The sequence below is a fragment of the Sciurus carolinensis genome, chromosome 1 (assembly GCF_902686445.1).
Source record: "Sciurus carolinensis chromosome 1, mSciCar1.2, whole genome shotgun sequence".
NCBI classification, from domain to species: domain Eukaryota; kingdom Metazoa; phylum Chordata; class Mammalia; order Rodentia; family Sciuridae; genus Sciurus; species Sciurus carolinensis.
In genome coordinates, this window is record NC_062213.1 from 128619749 (window position 1) to 128642099 (window position 22351).

A 22351-nucleotide genomic window follows, 5' to 3' on the forward strand; every position below is an offset into this window, starting at 1 on the left:
TAAGCAAATATGTGTACATAATACTGAAAGAATGTGCAAATACATATATATTTTTTGTGTGTACCTAAACTCTTACCCATTTAAAAGAGAAGAGGTTATAGAAGAGTTCTCTAAATCAGACCAATTTAAGTCTATTTTTCAATAAAAGAAAACCGATTGAGGGATATATTATACATGATGCTAGAGAAAAATGAGAAGGTACGCTATACAATCATACTTAATAGTTCCTGGAGCCCTGAGTTGTCTGGGAACCTTTAACAAACCTGTGGAAAGCCACCTTTTGTACTACCACCCTCTTGGAAAGCCTGCACCAGGTTTCTGGCCAGGAGGCTTCTCCCTCCAGGTAGCTGATGTGGATGCCTCAAGAATTTTGAAAACTGCTCGGTACCCTGTTCTTGGTCTTTGACCTCTGGTTCATGAGTTTCCAGCCTCCATTTCTTAGTAAGCCTCCTGTCCAGCAAACTCTTAATTCCTCACCTGACCCCGCCAGGAGCCTTATTCTGCAGCACTGCTGCATAGGGGGTGGCATAGGTGCTCCATACACAGTTGCAGAAGGAAGACAGGGACCTCTTCTCTGCAGGCATTAGCAACCTGGAGAGCCTCCCGGAGCTAACACCACTGCATGCCTCTTACCACAGAATGATCTGTCCCCCACACTTCTGTCCATGCCTCTATGAGAACATCTGTCTATCTCCTCACTCCACCAGAGCTTCAGAGAATAGACTTTGGCTGCAGCACCCCACACAGGCCTGGCCTAGTTTAGATGCTCCTGCTTCCTAAGCCATGAATAAAGGAGAGCACCAGAGGGGCCAAGCTCTTTCCCCAAGAGGCCCTTCTCCTAGGGCCTGCGTCCTGCATGGTCTCCAAAACTAAGTCCTTCTTGTCTTCATTCCCTGTTTAAAAGGTCATTTTCCCAACAAGGCGATGCCCTCAGCAGGAATGTTGCCATGGCTCCAGGGGATTTTCTGCAATGTGAACAATCCTTGTTTTCAAAGCCCCACCCCAGGAGAATCTCCTGGAATTGTGTCAAACTACAACAACTCCATGTAAGTACCAAGATTCCCACTGCATGGGGAGGAAGTTGCACACCCTTTCATTCCCCTCGTGCACGGGAGTAGATGCACGTGCCTGCTCAGGAAGAACCTGGAGCACTGAAAGCAAACCTCGTGGATTGCTGAACCCCTAACCGTTCAGGGCCAAACAGGTTTCCTCCCTGGAACATTCTACTAACTGGCAGCGTACTTGGGGGGAATAGTTCAAATGAAAACTACATGAACATGATTTCTTGGTCCTTATATTCCCAAAATGGAATCTGGAATCTGATGGCAATCCCTTGCTGTGATGTGTCCACTGTCTCATGTTCATCCATCTTCTTGGGTGGAGTCACTGTGTGAGAAAAACTCGGTTCCCCCGACTTTTTCCCCCTCTCCTTTCCTTTAAAAACTTTCTTAGATGTCTAAGGGCTACAGAAAAAAAATATCAGGGATCCTTGTGAGGATGAAAGAAATCAAGCTACATGGTGAAGTTTACTTCTCACGGGGAAATGACCAATTCCAAATCCTCTGTTGTAATTGCCATTGGTGCAAGATCTTGGGATATGGCTTGAGGGTAGTGATTCTTAACCCGCAGGGCTAAAGACCTTTCCAAGAAGCTGATGAAAATAGACAAGCACTCTCTCACAAAAATTGGATCCAAGCACAAATCACAACATTGTGTGTGTGAGTTAAGGGAACTTGAAGACTCCAGGTTAATAATTTCTAGTCTGAGGTTGAATTTCAAGTCAAATCCCTTAGGAAGGAATTCTACCTTTGGAATTCCCTCTTAAGAGTATTGGGAGGACAAAATGTGGGCATGAAGTATACACAGAGACTCAGGTATATGAACAGGGTCATCTTCTACCTGCTGTGCTGATCTTGAGCTGTACCTTACAAAGGTTAAATCTGAAGGTCACCTACAAGGACTTACTGGGGATTGGGCTAGACCCTATTTGTATACACACCAGGTCAGACAGATAGTGAGGTATTTGGTGACCTATTTTGGTGTCTAATTTTCTCATTAGACAATATGTTAGTCAACTTTTCAATACTGTGACCAAAGAGCCCCACACAAACCATTTGGAGAAGGAAAAGTTTATTTTGGCTTGTAAGGTTTCAGTCCATGGTCCACTGGTTCCATTGCTCTGGACCCGAGGTGAAGGGGAACATCATGGTAGAAGGACATAGCAGAGGGAAACTTCTCGGCTCATGGTAACAAAGATGGAGAGAGAGAGAGAGAGAGAGAGGGAGAGAGATAGAGAGACAGAGAGACAGAGAGACAGAGAGACAGAGAGACAGAGAGGGAGGAGTTGGGGAAAAGAACACATGCGCAGTAACCTACTTCCTCCAGCTAGTTTCCATCTCCCACTAGTCCATTCAGTTAACGATGGATCTATCAAATGAATTAAAGAATGAAGTTGGAGTCCTCATGATCCAATCATTGCCTGAAAGTCCCACTTCTAAATACATGAGACTTTGGGGGACATTCCAGATCCAATCCAAAACAAGGAAGCTCAGTATAATTCCCCTAGGACAAACCGGCATTTAGATTTTGAACAGTAACTTTTAGTAGGTCAGCATAATGCTTCAAGGTGGCCTTTCCCACTGGGGACAAGTTATGGTTGTTTTTGCCATAATGGCAGAGTTGAGTAGCTGTGGCAAAGACTGTATGGTCTGAGATATTTATCTGTTTGCTGATAAATATCATAGGGTAAATATCCCTGGATTATATAGGAAGATATAGGAGAGGACAACATTCTTCCCAGGAAATTTGGAGAGGTGATGTTTTAGCTGGGCTCTCACATTCTGTTATGGTTTGGATGTGTGAGACAAGTCAAGAAGATTTAGAGGAGAGATTATTGGGTTATGAGAGCCTTCACCTCATCAGTGAATTGATCCCCTAATGGTGAATTAACTGAGTGGAAACTAAAGGTAGGTAGGGTGGAGCTGGAGGAATTGGGTCATTGGGGGTGTGCCTTTGGGGTACATATTTTGTATCTAGCAAGAGGAGTCTCTCTCTGATTCCTGATCATCATCACTTCCCTCTGCCACACTCTTCCACTATGATGTTCTGCCTCACCTTGAGCCTGGAGGAATGGAACTGGCTGTTCTATGAACTGAGACCTCTGAAACCAAGAGCCCCCAAATAAACTTTTCCTCCTTTAAAATTGTTGTCAGGTATTTTAATCATAGCAGTGAAAAGCTGACTAAAATATGCTGCAAAAGTCATCTTGAAACTTTAAAGATTATACTTTCAGCTTGAAACTCCTTGAGGTCTCCGAAAAAAAAAAGTGCCTACCCTCCAGAGACACCCTGTGGGTATGGTAAGATCAGGAAGCCTTGGATACCAGTAGGTGGAGGCAACAGGAGTTACAGTGGGGTTGGCCCTGGTTGTGTGTGTGTCTGTTACGAGAGAAGACTGAGAGGTGGGAGTCAGGAATGGGGTTCCAGACTCCACCTGTTCTTGACATTTGAACCAGGAAATCTGGGTTCGCATTTCAAACATATATTGCAAATGAAATAATGGCTTATTCAGGGTATTTTTGCTCACAGGGTACCGAACCCATTCCTATAAGCTTGAGGTCCAGAGAGAAATATACATGATTTGGATATATGATTTAGACCTTCTCACAAAGCCAAGGGTAAAGGCAGGCCTCAGAAGAGGAGGAGCAAGAGCTGGAGAGCTGTCAGGAGCTGCTCCTTCAGCTCTTCAGTCTGCAACTTCAAGGTCCAGCCTCTGCCTGTCTCTGTTCATCCACAACACTCACCTCTCTCTGTGGAGCAGTCTCCCCTCCTCCTAGAAGGCCAGGCTGCACCAGTCACCCAGTTCACAGCATTTTGGCTTGGGCAATCAGAAGAGCAGCCCTGAATCCTGTTTAAGTTCCTGGGAATACGTTTGGCTGTTCCAGCTTCATTCTTCCTGTCCAATGTGCTTTAGTGGAGAGGTGTGTGTGTGTATGTGTGTGCACCCAAGGAGTTCCTTGTGGATGAAGCATGGCTGTCAGAGGCTAACCCCATGAATGGGTACAGGGGCAGGTCTCAGAGAAGTGGGAGAAGGCTGGAAGAACCTCCAGTAATATCCACCAACATCAATATCCTGAAAAGTTTTACCAAGTTTAAAGTTTCTCAGGACAAGGGACATAGGCAGCATGAGGTTAACAAGCACCTGACCCTGCCCAGACTGGAGGACTGGACAAATCACTCACTACCCCAATCTGTTGTCCTACATTTGCAAAAGAATAAAAAATAATTCTCTTTTTTCCTTTTGTCATGGCAGTATTATAAAGAGACAGAACATAGTAGCTAAGTCAAGCACCTTATTTTTAAAAGTAGCACAGGTATTAATATTATTATGAAAATAACAGGTATTTCTTTATTGACGAGGTTTTGTCCTTCTTACAGCTTGGCAAGAGTGTATCGAGATTTTCAAGGGCTCCTCCTAAATGCGCCAGAGAGCCAGCACTTTGGCCAAGTTTGGACAGAGCTCCGCACCTTGTCCCAGTTCATGGACACCCTGAGGACTCACCCTGAGAGAATTGCAGGTGAGCTGGGCTTCAGCATTCTCGACGTTCACTGGCCTCTCACCTGCCTCGCTCATCTAGGGACAAGTCGGGGATTTGGTGGAAAATGATACCAGAGGAAGTAGGAAGAGAGAGCTGCAAAGGCTGATGAGAATCACCTTGCTGAAGGCCTCTTCCTCTGCACCAGCCTAAAAGGTAGGAAGTTGGGCAGGAGGGCAGGTAAGTCCAGAGACAAAAAGAAAAAACACAGAGAGAGATGGGGCTCTGAGAAGCACAAGGTTGAATCAAGGGCTAGAAGCTGAGGAAGAGGGATTCGATCACTGAGGAGCAGTGAAGGCCAGAAACCACAGGTTTATCACAACCTTAAAAAGTACAATGGTACAGTTTTTCCAGTGATACTTGGCATCCAGGCCCTGAGCTGGGTGATGCCCAGCTGGGGGCTTGTGAGGAGTCACCAGAGAGAGTCAAGGAGGCAAGGAGGTTGAAGAAAGTGATTATACTCTATGCATCAGGCCCAGGCTGCAGAAGGATCCTTGAGAGGTCAGAAGTACTGAGATAAGCTAGGAGGGAATAGAGATGCAAGGAATGAGGTCTCAGTGCGCTCCATGACCCTGTTTAAGTGACCGAGAAAATGAGCAAGATGAAAGCATTGATAGAGGATGAAATATTCAAATTTAGGATTTTGAAGGCAGCCAGGCAGGGTGGGTGAGAACAAGAGCCCAAGGATGGCCATGGTGGAGTGCAGCAGAAGAAAGGTGCATGGTGAAGGAAAGGCAAAGGAAATGGGAGGCCAGACTTGGGCCACGTGCAGACTCGGAGGTTGTGCAGGAAGAGAGCAGGAGCTGGACACCCGGGTGGGAAGCACAACGAGGAGGAGGGTTGCAGGAGCTCCCTCAGGGGCCTCTCCTCCCCAGGGGAAAAACAAAAAGACAAAAGACAAACAAAAACTCAGCAAGTATGAAGGGATGTCCTCCTGCAGTGGCAGGAGGGGGAGGGGCTGGACATGGCAGCTGGAACCCATTCCCTGAGAGGCAGGTAAATGAGTGGCTGCGAGGAAGTAGAGCCCCAGGAATTTAGGGTTTACTGCAGGTTGTGGGTGGAGAGTGACCTCCAAGAAAAGACGTCTAGTGGGGAAAGATGACTCTGGGGAACAGAGCTGGGATACTTCCAGTGCAGCAATTCCAGCAGTTTGGAGTAAGGGATGGCCACTGTTAGCAATACAGAAGGAGACCAGCAAGAGGACCACCAAGAGACAGGAGCAGCTGAACACAACAGCTTCTGCTCCAGGTTCGAAACAATAGAAGAAGAAGAGTGGTTTAATTCAGGCCCTCCTCACCCAAGCCTGCTGTACAACTCCTTTGACATTCAGCAGACATTGGGCACTACTGTGAGCCAGGCACCAGACTGGTATCTGTGGGTGGAGAGATGAACTGGGCTGTGTGCCTCCCCTTAAAGGACTTAGGGAGCAGAAGTGGAACAGACAATGACCCAGCTAGTGTGGGAGCCTGGTAGAGGGAAGCAGGGGAGTCAGGAGTCTTCTCCCAAAGAGAATGTGACCCTCCGCCTAGCTTGCCACCTTCTGCCTTTTTCCCTATGGGAGCAGGAAAATGCAGGAGTACGTTCAACTTGGTATGTTAAAATTGTTAAATTGCATATAATTGTTTAAAAAATGGGACAGCATGTCCTTTATGTAGTCATTTTCTACAAACTAGATTACAAGCACTGCATTCTTTGCTGCTCTGAAGAGTTTATTTTAGTTAGCTCAAGTTTGAAGGATCCAATAAGATGGAACATATTAGCATTTTAATAGTAAGAAAACAAAGGAGGACGTGTTTTTTTCCAAGGTTAAACAAGCAGATGAGCTACCCGTGGGCTGCACAACTCCTGGAGCGAGTGTGCATCCCGCTTCATCCTGCAGAGTCTATGATAAGGCAGACTTTTCATTTAAGTGTCTGATCATCAAATTGAATCTGGATAGAGGAAGTGTAAGGGAAGTAATTCCAAACCACAATTTCTCTGTGGTTTTACAATGTGTATATGAGACTCAACATCAATATTGCCTAACCCAAGAACAGGACTCATTTTGAATTGGCATGCCGGGTGCTCTTTCTGCAGGCCTCCAGGCTGTGGGGAGAATTTCTTAAAGGAGAGCAGGCCTGGAGACAAAGGGTCAGTGAAGGCCAGCCAAGCTTCCCCAAAGCCTGGGAACAGAGACTGCAGAATCCCTGACCCTAGTGGTTGTGAGCATAGGCAGGGGTCCATCCCCAAGTAAGGGACATCACATCTGAAGGAATTCCAGGCCAGTGACTGAAATCCACTGTCAGGACTGCAGACTGTTTGAGAGACTTTGGGGAGCTCTCTGGGAAGCCGCGCTGAAATGCTGAGTCTTTGAAAGCGCGGTGGGCGGTGAGGCTGGGGTGTGCTTTTGCCTGTCAGCTCTGGGTCACCTGGGAAAGTATGCTGGTGATCAACCAGGCAGCATTTTCTTTTCACGGCAAACCTGTAGTGCTGCATTCTCAGCAGGGGAGGGTTATGGTGAAAACCCAGATGGGGGGAGGGGCTGTCCCCTGCACCCAGCAAGCGCTGAGGTCTCCCATCCTCTGTAAACCCCTTCTTCCCACAGCCTCGTGCATTCTCCTGGCTTCCTTCCCACCCAACCCTCAGCTCCCCTCCACCCCGCCCCCAGCCTCTAATCTTCCCAGGGAAGAAAACAAGAAGAACCACATTTTAAATGAAATGTACTTTTCTTTCCTCAGGTCCCCAGTTCACATTACTGCCTCAGTAATCTAGTGAGGTTCCTGTCTGGTGTGGCCCCTCTTCCACTCTGGCCCTGCACCCTCCTCAGGTGTTTGTTGAACCTGCAGCTCCTGCCCTTCTCCCCAGGGCCACAGCAGTCCCGTCACCTGAGGCATATTTTTGACGCCAGGGCAGAATGACTCCCAGTTCCTGTCTCTGCCCCTTCTCCCTGCAAGATATGTGTACGGAATGTCAACTGAGTGTGTTAAAGAGCAACTAAGAGATAAAAAGTCAAATGGGCTCTGACTCTCAGGTCAAGTCCAAGGGTATTTATTGAGTGCTTTGAGTCATTCAACAGACTTGATGGAGGCCCAGATTCCATATCAGGACCTGATGCTGGGTATCAGAGAGAGGTGACCTCAAGGACTTACCTTTGTGTGCCCAACACTGCTAGGTAGGACGAGGAGCATAATAAAAGCGGGATCCAGAGCCCTTAAATCTTAAAAGTTCATGTGCTCCTATATCCTGTCTCCTTGAGAGGCTGCCGCAGGAGACCACCAACCTGGGCATCTTAACAACCTGGGCATCTTAGCAAGACTCTGTCAAAAAAGGCCTGGGGATGTACCTCAGTGCAGGCCTAGCCTGTGCAAGAACTTGAGTTCAATCTCTAGTACTGAAAAAAAAAAAAGCTGTGTGCACATGCATGTGCATAGGGGTGTGTATGTGTGTGTGTGTGTGTGTGTGTGTGTGTATGTTGCTGGAGTGAGAGTATATAAGGATGTATAAAGGGGTAATTGAGAGAAGAGCAATTGAGTTGGTGTCCCAGAGGAAGCAGGAAAGCAGAGGGAGCTGTGTGGAAGATGACAGGATTTATATAAAATGGACCAGGTCTTTTCAGAGTCCTCCTACTTCTATGGTTCCTCTAAAGCCTTGGATTTTCTGTGCAAAGAGGACTGACAGTGACTTAACCATTGGGAGCCCATTGATGCCAGAGAGGCCTCTGTCGGGGAGCCTCGGACCAGTTGCCCTGCCCTACCTCAGGGCCAGGCCTGTGGAATTGACCCATCCCCCTTCAAGAGGAAATCGTCAGCAACATTGATCTGGACGAGGTGTTGTGCAGGGAGAGGCATGCAGAAAAATGGAAAGAAAGCTGTCAGGCATTCAAGGGCAGCTTCACATCAGCCTGGGGAGGGAGAATTGGGGCTGGGGAGAGGGTGGTTCACAGGAAGGAGCAAGGGCATCGGGTCATTAAAACTAGATGGAGAAGAACTAGGAGCTAACTGCAGAACTCGGAGGTAGAGAGGCACTTCACATAGCAGCGCTTTGCCTTCATGTTGAGATGACTTCCTCGAGGTCTGGGCCTGTAAGCTCTTCTCTGGCCAGTGCATCTCATGAACTGCAGCAGTGGCCCACTTGAGGAATGTTCATGAACTGAACATTAGCCCTGGGAGGAGGCAGAGGAGGCAGGTGCTAGTCTAAAGTCCCTGGGACGGGTAGGAATAATATCGGTGCCATCAGAACAATCATTTATTGAGATCGTGTTGGGGTCTGGAAGCTAAGCGCTTCACATTCCTTTTCCCATGTCACCCCACAATGATCCCATGAGGTAGGTGTGGGCAGTGTGGCCACAGAGAGTCCCACAGTTATCTTGACAGTTAGGAGTTCTTTATGTCTCCTTGTAAAGGGATTCCTGTTTCCAGGAAGCTGGAGAGAATGTGACTGAGTCTGACCAGAACAAGTCCAGGCAAGAGGCTGGCTCTCCTCTTTCCCCTTGAAGCCTGTCTTCCCTTAATACCCCATCTCTCTTTGTCCACACCAGTGCCCTGAGCCTGGAGCCTGACCTGAGAATACAGAAATGCCAAGAAGGGTCCTCTACCCCATGACAACTGCATTGTGGGCAAATGACCTATCTCCTCCAATCCTAGACCAGGATTTCTCAACCTCAGCACCATCAAAATTTGGTGGCCAGATAATTCTTTGTTTGGGGAACACTTGTGCTATGTATTGTGGGATTAGCACTGCCCTACTTGTGACAACCCAAAATGTCTCCAGATATCAGCAAATATTCCCCAGGAACAAAATTGCCCAGCTGCACCTCCTCCACCCACTCATCCCCTGTTGAAAGCCACTGTCCTGGAACAACCCCACCTATCCTGGGCTGACCTTCCCCACCTTCTGTGCCTTCCCACTGAACTGTGCCCAGCTACCTCCATAGTAAATGCTGTGACTGTGTTGGTGACGACCACGGGAAAGAGGTTGGACATCCAGCTGCTCCCTGGGAACCCAAGAAGGAGTCTTCTCCTGAGAGTCAAGTTAGAAGAGTTCCCACCATCTCTGGCTGTTTTCCTTTTTTTGACCCATCTCCCCTTCAACACCCTGTTCTTTTTTTCACTCATACAAAGGACGAGGAGTACGCATTCGGGATATCCTGAAAGATGAAGAGACACTGACCCCATTTCTGATTAAAAACATTGGCCTGTCCAACTCAGTTGTCCATCTGTTGGTCAACTCCCAAGTCCGTGTGGAGCAGGTAGGTGGGTGTTGGTCAGTGGTCTCTGGAGGGGAGGGGTGAGCCCTGAGCCTGAGAGAGACGAGGGAGATCTTTATCTTCCTTTTCTTTCTTGATCTCACATTCAGAATCCATGACTGATGCCCTGTATTTGGAAAAATACCTGGGGATCATTGAGATGATAAGAATTCCCATCACCAGATCTGAAGCACCCACGACCTCATGAGGCTTAAAACACAGCAGGTTTTCCTAACTGGGAGGAAGCTAGCCATCCAGAGGCTCAACCTCCCCTGTAGGGGCTGAGGAAACCCAGGACTATGCATCCACTAATCAAATATTCAGGAACTGTTGTAGGTGCTTAGAATACAGCGTAAAGACGACAAGCAGAGCCCCTGGCTCAGGAGCTCACATTCCAGTGGGGTGATAGGAGAGGGTCACGCACGCAGAGACTCTGGCATGTGTCTCCACTTGTCAGGAAGAGGACAGGAGGGGTGTGGGAGGGGGCAGTTTAAGGGGAACGGTCAGAGAAGCACGTCCTGAAAGGTGTATTTGAACAGCCCTCCTGAAGAGAAGGCACCATGGAAACATCTTCAGCCCCAGTTAAGAATGGGCAGCGCAGTTGTGAGCTGAGGTCACCTCCCTAAGCAGAAGAGCTAACCTCTGCTTTCCTGGGCCACTTTCTTCCCAATGCCAGGCAACCTCTTTTACACTCCTAGCACATTTCTGATCTATACCGCCCCCAAATTTGTTTCATCCATTTTAATAATTTCTTAAACAGCATTTTTACCACAAACATATGACGTTCACATCTGTTAGCTCTTTTGTCCCTCACAGTAATCCTGAGAATGGTCAAAGAGCAGATGGGAGACTGAGGTGTCTGCAGATGGAGTGATTTTGCACACAGTTGTAGAGCTAGAAATTGTCAGAGCCCAAGTCAGGGTGGAATCCAGGTCTTCTGTTTCCTAAGCCTGAGTTTCTTTTATGGTCTGAAGGTTCTCAAAGTTCAGAGAACAGCAGCACCAGCAACCCCTGGGTGCTTGTTAGGAGTGTGAGTTTTCAAGCCCCAGCCCAGATTGGTTGAGTCCAAAGCTCTGGGGATGGGACCCTGCTGTCTGTTTTAGCAAGTCCTCCAGGTGACTCAGGTATGAGAGACACTAACTTGCTTGGGACCTCCAGGGGCTCCAGCCCAGGCTCCAGGGTGTGTGGTTTTCAGTGTGAAGATGAAAGTCTGTCATACCTGAGGGCCTGGGTACCCTCCCCACTCGCTTTGGGTCAGGTCTGCTCCCCCTCCAGACTCCAGGGGAGAACAAGATAGAAACCGAGAATTTCAAATAAATTCTGCACAAGGTGCTGTCTGAGCCCAGTGGAGGGAGGGGAGAGAGGAGAGGGAGGGAACCCCACCCTGCCTGCCAGGGATTGGCTCAGTGAACCCTGACTGCTCAGACCCTGAGGTTTTCATCGAAACTAGAGAAGGGAAATAGGGCCGGCTCCTGAAGAGGCCCTGGGAGGCAGGCCGGGCTGCCTGGCGCTGCCTGGCTTCCCTCTCGCCCCCACCCAAGGAGTGGTGTCAGCAGCACCGATTGCTCATTTTCCCCTTTGCTTTCTCTCCAGCTCATAAAACTCCAGTCCCGGCAATGCCTGTGACAATTTTCAGTTGGTAATTAAAGGGAGATGGGAATAAGGGCAGGAATTCAGGGGAAATTTCTTTAGAGTTCCTACTGAGGTGACTTTGGACCTCTAGCTGCTGGTTTCAGGGGTGAGGCCTTTCACAGGGAGGATGAGAGGCTGGGGTCACCAGGTTGTGCCTCTGTCAAGTGTCACTGGTTGAGTAGCTGGTGCCCTCCTAATTAGTGAGCCCAGCACCTCCTGCCTTGACAGAGGCCATTCCTGTGGACCCGGCCCACCTTGCTGCTCACCGTCTCTTCTAGCTCCCTAGGTCTCCATCCATCTCGGTGATTCCTCGTCAGCACATCCTCTAGAACTTTCAACCATGCCAGCAATGTTCTCGACTGCCCAGTAGATCATCCTCATCAAGCAGGGAGTTTTTGTTGTTTATCATCAGAAACAGATATCCTTGCAGCCCTTTCTGTCTGGTATCTGAGCACAGCTCTCATCGCTTCCGCTCTTCATCTAGGGAATTGTTAGACAACAAGAGTAGTACAGTTCTCTGGCTCATACCAGTCCTTCCCCCAACCTTGGAAACTCCTGAATATGCTTTCAGGTCCACCTCAAATACTGTCTCCCCAGTGAAAACGTTCATAAACCTCCCTTCTCAACCTGCCCTCTCCCTCTTCCCTATTCACCAGAGAGCTAAGAGGTAGGGGTTAAGCTCTGGGTTCAGATCTCAGCATGGTCACACACTTAACTGTGTGACCTCAGGCAAATTAATGAGCAACACTGTGCCTGTTTCATCATTTGTAAATGAAAATAATAAAGTACTTACCCTGTATGGTGGTTGTGTGCACCCAAAGAACTAATGGGCATTGAGAGAGAGTGACTAGTGACCTTCAGGGTGTCCCAGTTTTCCTGCTGGCTGGCTATGTGAGTTTCTCAAGTCACCAGAACCCTCCTCCATCACTTCCTTCTCTGGAGTGTGAGAGGCTTGGACGAAATGAGTTTATTGATACCCTTCACCTTGGAATGTTTCAGCCTCTGGAATTAGAGATGAGGATGGGTTGTGCCTGGGAGAAGTGGGTATGGGCAAAGCAGGAAGGCTCTGTGGGCACATGCAGCCTGTCACTAGTAGGAGGAGTCCACATTTGATCCACCATCAGTGGTCATCTGCGCCTTGTGTAGGGACCAGCTTCCAGCTTAGGTCTGAATGTCCCCACACAGCGGGTGGTAGAGCCAGGCCTGCTCTGCTCTCTAGCCCAGAGAACCATGTAACTGGAAGCCACAGGGAGACCACAATGCCCAGAAATCGGATTCGTTCATGATGTTCAAGGTCTTGACCGACACAGTGGGTCCAGGACTCCAACAGGCCAGACACTGTGCTGGGCAGTCAAGGCCCCTGACCGGGGTTCATGCCCTTCCCCTGGCACCTCAGCCTCCGGAAGCCATCATGGTCACGGTGTTTCAGGAGTCACTGTCCATGGGCTCCCTAAGAGCTTGGTGGCTGGGCTACTTAGGCCTTGTGGGGGTCACATATCAAAAAAAAAAAAAAGATGCCTAGTTAAATCTGAATTTCAGATAAGTGATGAAAAAAATTTTAAGCATAATTATGTCCCATTTAGACCCTATTTGGGACACAGTTATATGAAAAAATATTCATTATTTTTCCAAAATTCAAATTTAACTGGACTCTGATGCTTTTATGTGCTAGATCTGATGAGAACCAAGGAAGGAGATCGGTCATTTGCCTCTACCACACGTGTCTTGTCACCACTCCTTCAGTCTCCTGGGGAGGTCTCCATGGCACCTTGGCATCACGGGCAGAGAAAGAGATCTCCCATGTTTTGAAAGTTTCCCTGATAAAGTGAGGCTTGGGGAGTGTTTGGGTTTTCTATTGCTGCTGAAACAAAGTACCACAAACTTAATGGTTTAAAACAACACTAATATATTATCTCATGATTCTGGAGGACAGAATGAGAGTCAAGGAACCAGGAGATCTATATTTCTTACTGGGAGATCTCAAGAAAAATCTGTTTTCTCACCTTTTCTAGCATCCAGACACTGGCCACGTTCCTTGACTGGTGGTCCCTCTCTATCTGCAAGGCCAGCAATGACCTACCAAGTCTATCTCACATCACATTCTTCTGACGCTGTTTCTTCTATCTCCTTTCACATTTCAAGGATTACATTGGACCCAACCAGATAAATCAAAATAAACTGCTGATCTAATTGGGCAGCTAATAAGCAAACTTAATCCACTGGCCATGTTATTCTCTTTGCCATAACGTATTCATGGGCCTGGTGGGTTAGGATGTGGGCCTCTTGGGGTGGGAGTGGGACAGGGATTTCCTACCACCCGGAGGTTTCAATGTTGCCTTTCTACCCTGCAGTTTGCGTATGGAGTACCAGACCTGGCGCTGAAGGACATCGCCTGCAGTGAGGCCCTCCTGGACCGCTTCATCATCTTCAGCCAGCATCGTGGAGCAAGGACTGTGCATGATGCCCTGTGTTCCCTCTCCCAGGGCACCCTACAGTGGATAGAAGACACTCTGTATGCCAATGTAGACTTCTTCAAACTCTTCCGTGTGGTAAGGGAAGGGTGATTCCTGGGGCTGGCAGGCCATCAGGGACTCACGAATTGACACTGGTGGAGGCATGAACCTGGTGTTCAGAACAAACCTGGAGGAAGCTCGTGGCTCCAAGGGCCCAAGAACTCTTGACCAATATAATTTTTAGAAGAGCGGCTTAGACCCAGGAGTCATGTGAGCTTCAGCATTAGGTGTTGTGGCAGGTGTGTGTCTACTCCAAACATGGGCCGAGTGCTCTCCACCACCTCTAGCGATGTGTTTATGAAAGAAGCAGCCAGGTGTGGTGTGACATGCCTGTAGTCTCAGTGGCTCAGGAGGCTGAGGCAGAAGGACGGTCAGTTCAAAGCCAGCCTCAGCAACATAGTAAGGGCCTAAGCAATTTAACAAGATCCTATCACAAAATAAAAAATAAACAAGGGCTGGGGATGTGGTTCAGGGGTTAAGCATCCCTGGGTTCAATCTCTGGTATTTAAAAAAAAAAAAAAAAAAAGGGAAGAAAGTCTGGCTTGACTTCTGACTTCTGTGATTGTGGGCAAGATATTGAACCTTTCCTAGCCCCATTATTCATCTATATAATACTTTATAGATTGGTAGAAAAAGATACAGGAAAAAAAAAAAGATGTAAGGCATTTAAAAAATTTTACTAAATAAGGACTTCATGCTTTTTCCTCTGGGCCAGGTCTTAACCCCACCCCCACCCCAATGGCTGTTTCTAAGAGAGCAAATAACAGAAAATTTCATAGTCTCAAAGCTCTGATCTAGCTCATTCTGCTAGATATGGCACCCCAGAAAATTTACTTGAAACTGAAAGTCTTTCCTCCTTTGCTAGAAGGGTAAAATGAGAGGAAATATTATAAAGGAAGGTCTGTGTGGGGATTGTCAGGCTGTAGGGTGCATGAAAATCATCCAAAAGGTTGGTGAAAGATGCAGAGCTGCCCTGGGCCTTAGGAGATTCTGAGGGTCCCTATGGGTGCATTTTCACCAATGCTCAGAATTCTTTGGAGGCGGAATATAGGATTACTAGTACTGAATTGTTTTTTTCTTTTGGCTATATTTTAATATCTGGAACTGTGTTGTGAGGAAAGTCAGTTGCTAAGAATTAATTAATGAATTTGTATTTTATCTATCTTTTGCTTGTTGTCTCAAGTCCCCAGAAAACCCCACTCTCAGCTTGCCTTAAGGCTTTAAAAAAATGAAACGAGACCCCACAGTTTCTGACAGAGTTCACTCTGAATCCCTTTCAAACTGTGATTTTCCCTCGGAAGTTACTCTACAATTTCCCCAGTTCATCAGGTTGGGACATCCAAAGTAGTTAAGAGGGTTCAGAATCTGGGGATGTGTTTTAGTCAACTATTTTGCCCCTGTGACTAAAAGACCCAACCAGAACAACTGTAGAGGAGGAAAAGTTTATTTGGAGGCTCATGGTTTCAGAGGTCTCAAACCACAGACAGCAGACTCCATTCCTTGGGGCTCAAGGTGAGGCTGAACAACAGGGACAAAGAATGTGGCAGAGGGAAGCAGCTCACATGGTGATCAGAAAGTGGAGAGAGAGACTCCACTCTTCAGGTACAAAACACATACCTCCAACCCATGCTCCCAAGTCCCATCTCCTCCAGCCACACCCTACCACATCAGTTACCACTCAGTTAATCCCTATCAGGGATTAATTCACTGATTGGGTTAAGACTCTCACAACCCAATCATTTCTCCTCTAAACTTTCTTGTGTTGTCTCACACGTGAGCTTTTGGGAAACACCTCACATCCAAACATAACATTATGCCACCACTGCTCAGGGTCCAGGACCCCAGCAAAGTTCTCAAGGTTTTTCATGGTGCAGAAAGACTTAAAAAGCAATGTGGTCCAAATATCTCTGTCCAGGTTCAAAAAGAAACTGATTTTAGATTCACTCCTTGGTTTGTTTCAGAATTAGACAGAAGAGTAAGATGACAAAGATGCCTTATTCTGGGCAGTTTTACCCAGACAGCCAGGAGACAGTGCCTGTGCTGCAGAACCAAGGGCTGCATAATCCCGTGGAACAGAATGAAAGGTACCAGCATACTGGGGTAGGCAGGGCCCAGGCTGCCTACGTGCCCACCCAGTACTTTGCAATACCCCTGTTACTAAGAGTAGAACCAAGTCATGTTTTTCTTCTTGGCTTTTCACCTTGGCTGCTGATGAATTTACTTCCTAGAGCATGACCATCAATTCTGGAAGATTATCCTGGGTGTAGTAAGGGGACACCTGGGCAAAACTTTCCATTAGTGACTGGACCTTGTGTTGGTCAGATTGCTATTACTATTTCAAATACCTGAAAAAAATCAACTTATAAAGAGAAAAGGTTTATTTTGGCTCACATTTTTGGAGGTTGTAGTCCATGATCAATTGGCTCCATTGCTTTTGGACTTGTGGCAAGGTTGTACGTCATGGCAGAAACATGTAGAAGAGCAAAACTGCTCACCCCATGGCCAGTTAGCAAATGAGAGAGAGAGAGAGAGAAAAGAAGGAGTGGGGTCCCACTAGGGGTCCTCCCATTGACTCAAAGACCTCCCACTAGGCCCCACCTCTTAAAGGTCCCACCACCTCCCAATAGCACCAAACTGGGGACCAAGTCTTTCACACATGGACCTTTGGAAGACACTCAAGATCCAAACTATAGTAAACCCCAAACAGGCCACTGACTTTAAAAATGTTTACTTCTTAGACAAGGACCAGAGAAAATCTTTCCTTCTGTCTTTATATGCTGCTCTGATAATGCTTGGATTCAGAAAGCAAGGGCTATCTTTGGCCAGTTGCTCCACTAACCTCAGATTGATCCTGGGTGCTTGCTCACCACCTCTAAATGTGTGTTTACATGCTCACACCTAGAGCAGACACCTGCCAGGGACCAGGCACTGCCCCAAGGCCAAGGCTCCAACCATGAGTGTCCCACCTTCACTGAACCCACAGTCTAGACCCAAGCAAGTAAGCCAGTTCACAGCAGCCCAACTTAGAAGAATAAGCACAAACATCTATACCCCAGGACAGCGCTTCCTAGACTTGGCTGTACTTGGAATCATGCAGAAGCTTTAAAAACTACACATGATGGACTCCAACCTGAGAGATTCTGAGTCCATTGATACACTTTGTACTTCAGTATTTTTTTAGAGCTTCCCAGATAATTCCAAAGTCCAGCTATGGATGAGAATAACTGACCTAGAATATAAGAGTTAGACTTACATCTCAATTTTTGTGGACCAAGCACAGTAAGAATTGAACCCCAAATGCCCCTGAGGCTTCTAAGCATTTCATTTGATTACTCATGAGATTGAAGCACTAGAGAGATGCTTCCTCCCTCCTATTCGCTTAACAAAGTCAGAGAGTTGCAGATTGAGAGTGGGCCCCAGAGACTGTCTAGAGAATACCCCAGCAAAGGTAAGCCTCTGTTGGCCTCTGAGGACTGCCCTTACCTGCCAACCTTTCACTCCTGCTTCCTCCTCTATGGGGAAATTCCTGACCAGAACACACAAGTGGGCTCCAAACAAAGAACAAACACCCCATCTCATCCTCCGGTGCCCTTGAAATGTGATTTTCCATTGGACAAGTGGATAGAGCAGCTTAATTTTTTTTTTTAATTACAAATAAAAAACTTAAATAGCAGGCATTAGGATGGTTTTTTTTGTTTTTGTTTTTTTTTTACTTTTATTGCTCCTGTACTCATCCTATTCATATTTTTAGAAAAATGACCCTGAGGCAGGCACAGAGAGGCACAGGGCCAACTGCTGACCCTGTGAGAGGAGCACAGGACAGCCTCTCTGGGCCCAGGCTGTTATTGCAGCTGGTTGGCGCACATCCACACTTAGCTTCTGCAAGAGAGTGCTGAGCCCTCTGTTCTTCTAGGCTGTTTCTGGTGTGCACGTAGCCAATGTATAAATAAGGTTTTGCTAAATGCCAAGTCAGTTCTCATTAAGAAAGAAAGGGGAAATCTCAGTAAACCACTGTGACGGGCACCTGCCCCTGCTGTGTAAGGACCTGGGGTGGGAATGTGGCGGGCGGTGCAACCTCCCAGAACAGGGAACCTGTGGAGCTGAGAGAATGGGAGGGGGTTGGTTAGCACCAACTGGGACCAGCTGTGTTTTTCCTCAGTCCCTTGGAGGTCAGAAGTGAGTGTCGTCATCCTCAAATAATCCCAAGGCAGTACCCACAGCCTTCCTCCACCCTACCCATCCACATAGTGCACTCCACACACACACACACTGGCACACGGTGGCACAGGCTCACTTGCACACTTGTGCACACGCACTCGAATTGGTGACCTAGGTGAGCTGGGAAAGAAACCAGAAAGCAATGCCTGAATTTTCTGCAAGGAAATTCAGCCCCTCTTGGTTTCACCTCTGATGTGACAGCTCAAAGGAACTTGTCTTCACCTGGGGCCTTTCGGGTTTAACGCCCCCAGCTTGAAACCCAGCAGCCCAGAACTGGGCCCAGGGTATCATTACTGCCAACACTACCTGAAATGTTCACACCTCATAAAAAACGGTGCGTCAGTTTCGGGTGAGGGGTTGGGAGGTTTCCCATCTGATCTGGCCCCAGGCAGGCATGTCCCTCCTCCTCCTCCTCCTCCCACTATGATCCTTCCTGTTTTCTCTCGACTCTGGTGCACAGCTTTGAAATCTTGCTGAGAAGCAAATCTGTCCCTTCTGCTTTGAATGTTTATTTGTGGAAGTTCGGCAGGGGAACTGAGGCGGGTGCCAAGACCTGCCACACTGCTGGGAAATCTGAGTTTCCCTCTCCTCCCCCTTCTCCATGGATGTTGATGGAGGAAATCTGGCCTTTTGGCTCACAGCTTCCCCCTTAGCAAACGCTCCCAGAGTGGCATGATTCAGCTTTCTCTCCTTTTACTATGGTTTTTACTTTTCTGAGTCCATTTTACCCATGTCCCTGGGACCTCAACTGGCTGACCACTACGTTCCAGAGAAGAAAGGACTCAGTCTTGGGGTCCTGAGTACATATTCCCATCAATGTCCTGCTTCATTCTTGGCTGTGTTCCCTAAATTCCTGAAGCTTCGTGAATAAACAGGGGTGGACAGCCCATGGCCCAGTAAGAGCTGGCCATGCTTACTGCTCTCCAGGGTCATTTGCTGCAATTTGTTAAATTTCAACTATGTGTTTCAATTTTCGGATGGATACTGCTGTTTCTTGAATCTCTGGGAAAGCCCCCACGCCTCCAGGATCCTCCACTGAGGCCCTGTTAATGATTTCACTTCATGATTTCCTCTTTCTTCTGATTTCTAAATCTTTGTACTGTCCACTTTCTCTTATTTCTGTGAGAGGGCTTTGGGAGGGGAGAAGAAAGAAAGAGGCCCTGTGCCAGCAGCACCGGGGACAGCAGGACTGTGGGACAGAAACAAAACTAAGCCAGAAAATAGAGTTGTTTTGTTTTTTCAATTATCAAGCCACAGCAAGAACATTTGATTTATAGCATTAGTATTTTTTCTGCCTACATCTACAAAAATCTGACTATGGCAATCAAAGTTTCCCTGGGTGAGTGAATTTCAACAGGAAATCTAGGTGAGGACCTTTAATGTGCACTAAATGCAGATAAGGCCTACAGCTTGTCATTTGCCTGCCTTGGTTTCTTTTAGGCTCTAGGCCTACAGTAGCCAGAGTAGATGTTCATGATAGACCAGATGTTAAGTATTAAGGATTTAAAAAGAAAGAAGTATGAAGAGGTCAAAACCAAAACAACATAAGATAGGAGAAGACAGTAGGAAAGCTGTTACTTAGGGTATTGGGACTCCACCTTTATTCAGTAAATATGGGGTGAGCACTACAGTCTCTGCACCCACTGGACAGGCATGGGGTTTTCTCCAGCATAAATTGGTTTTAAAAAGGATTTTGGCTTTTGACATCTCATATCTCTACAGAACAGTACTTCTTCACCTTTTTATGGATTAGGATCACCTTTGAGAATCTAACACCAGTTCTGCACCTTTTCTCTAGGGAATGTAAGTTTCCACAGAGCACACTGGGGCCACTGAGCCCCAGGAGCTTTTACATTAAAATTTCTTTGCTACTGGGGCAGAAGTTGTAACTCAGTGGTAGAGCACATACCTAGCACATGTGAGGCCCTGGGTTTCATCCTCAGCACCACACAAAAATAAATAGATAAAATAAAGGTATCGTGTCCATGTACAACTAATGACATATTTTTAAAAATTTCTTTGCTACCTTCTACCAATATGTGTCTTTTCCTAAAAGGTCTTAATATAGCTACAGAGTCCTCCTTAATTCTCTTTATGAAGTCATCAGCATCCCCCTCTCCCCCAGCATGACCTTTGGTGAGACCAGTGTCCTGGGCAGTCAACCGAGGCACACCAGCATTTCCCAGTGGCCTGGACACTGTTTCCTAACTCTGGATTGGCAGCTTACTTGCTGTCATTCAAAGGGGATTCCATCTCCCCCATCTGTAAAATTGAGACAATAAGACCTGTTCGACACATGTATAAGATTTGCATTAGAAGGGATGGAAAAATATTTTGAAACCAAAACCATTTTGTTCTTATCAAGGCAAGAACATGCCCACTTTGCTGTAGGCCCCTTGGCTCCTTCCTGTGACCCCTCAGACTAGGGGACATTCTCTCTCATGGAGTGACCTTAGACTGACTCTAGTTTCCAAACTCAGTTTTGCTTTCATCAGCCACAGATACCAGGACGGAAGTCACCACAGAGAGAAAAAGACCCAATTTCTTGTTGAGCCAAGATTCCCGTAACTTGTCTGTTCACATACCCCAGAGCCCACCCTCTGGTTCAGACGTTCCTCCAGAGTAGGGAGACAGCATGTCTCAATGACCTCCCCCAGCAGAGACAGTTTGGGCATGTCCCCCACCCCTCTCAGTGACTGAGTCTGAATTCTCCACTCATGACGCATTTCCTAGCACTCAGGGCACCCCTTCTGGTTGCCCCCTCACCACTAAGGCAGCTTCCTCTCTTTTCATTTGATGCTTAACAACTGTCAGGTTGCGACAAACATGCTTCAGAGCCACATTCTCCCAGTTGCCTGGCAACAACTTCCCTCCCGGATAAATCTGGGCTTCCTGCAGCAGCAGCCTAGGCCTGAACCCAGCAGCCCAGCAGAGCCCAGCAGCGCAGCACTGTCTTCTGCTTTCTGCTCTTCACCTCTGGTCTGGATGTTTTCAACAGAACCACATCCCCCAGCTCCAGAATATTCCAGAAACTAAGTCATCTCTGTAAAGACACTTTTAACCTGAGGCGACCTAATTACCTTTGTATTAAGTATATCCTCAACTTACAAATTTATACTGCTTCCAGATTATCTTTGAATCAGAGAAAGTTAATCAAACAAAAAAAAAATTCAACTCATAAGATGTTCTTTTCATGTGCTGATGGTGTCAAACCTATTGGATTGACTCATTGGATCCAAAGCATCAGCAAATATCAAGATTTTTTAGGAGCTGATATGCTTTATTCTGCATATGTAGAAAATATTACACAACCTCAAAGAAGAGACATCTTTTTTAGTTTCCAAAGATCCTTCATGGAGACAAAATCAGAAGGTTTTGTTACCTGTGAGGGCCTTGTATCAATTTTTTATTCTAGGTTCAGGGACTGCTCAGACCAACCACAGTCGATGGAGAATATGCCTTCCACAGTCCTATTTGTATATCCCATCTTCTGTGAGAGGTCTAATCAGACCTTGACCTTGGGTTGGCAGTACTGAGCTCTATGAGGACACGGAAGTTTTGTTATTTGGAAAATTCAGAGAACTTGTTGGTATAGGAAGCTGTGGGGTGGGTGTGTGATGATACTTGCCATTTTGGTCTGTGACCTTTTTTCCAGAAATGTTTCCACATTTCCATTTAAATGAACTTGCAGTCTCTTCCGGTTCTTTTGACTATTTTGGCAGGAACAATTTCTATGAATTTAAATAGATAACAGTGGAAGGAATTAAAAGGAGAAGAGAGCTCTGGGAAGGTTATTTTATAAGATATAGCAATTCCAGTCAGGTCACTGGTAAAGAGATACAGCTAAAAGGCTCTTGGGAGTTTGATACTCTTCTGAGATGTAAGTGGTATCTCGAACAAAGCTGTGAGTATAATACTTTCATTATTTACCATCTCCACTGAAATGAACTGGGAAGATAATTGCAGTCAGGGTTCCAGGCACATAGCTAAAGCTTTGTAAATATTTGATTCATAAATTTTATTAAATAATTGGCAAGGTCAAAAAGAAAGCCTCAGCTGGGTGCAGTGGCCCATGCCTGTAATCCCAGTGGGTCGGGAGGCCAAGGCAGGAAGATCACAGGTTCAAAGCCAGCCTCAGCAACTTAGGCTGTAAACAACCTAGTAAGACTC

General features: G+C 46.9%; 1 protein-coding gene across 1 annotated transcript in view; it reads left to right on the forward strand.

The window, feature by feature from the left end:
- The window catches only part of Abca4 (ATP binding cassette subfamily A member 4), a 127254-nt gene that overhangs the window by 8861 nt on the left and 96042 nt on the right, over positions 1–22351 (forward strand). Inside the window, 4 exon segments of the mRNA XM_047556864.1 lie at positions 905–1046; positions 4437–4576; positions 9694–9821; positions 13802–13999. Coding sequence (XP_047412820.1) covers positions 905–1046; positions 4437–4576; positions 9694–9821; positions 13802–13999 — 608 coding nt within the window.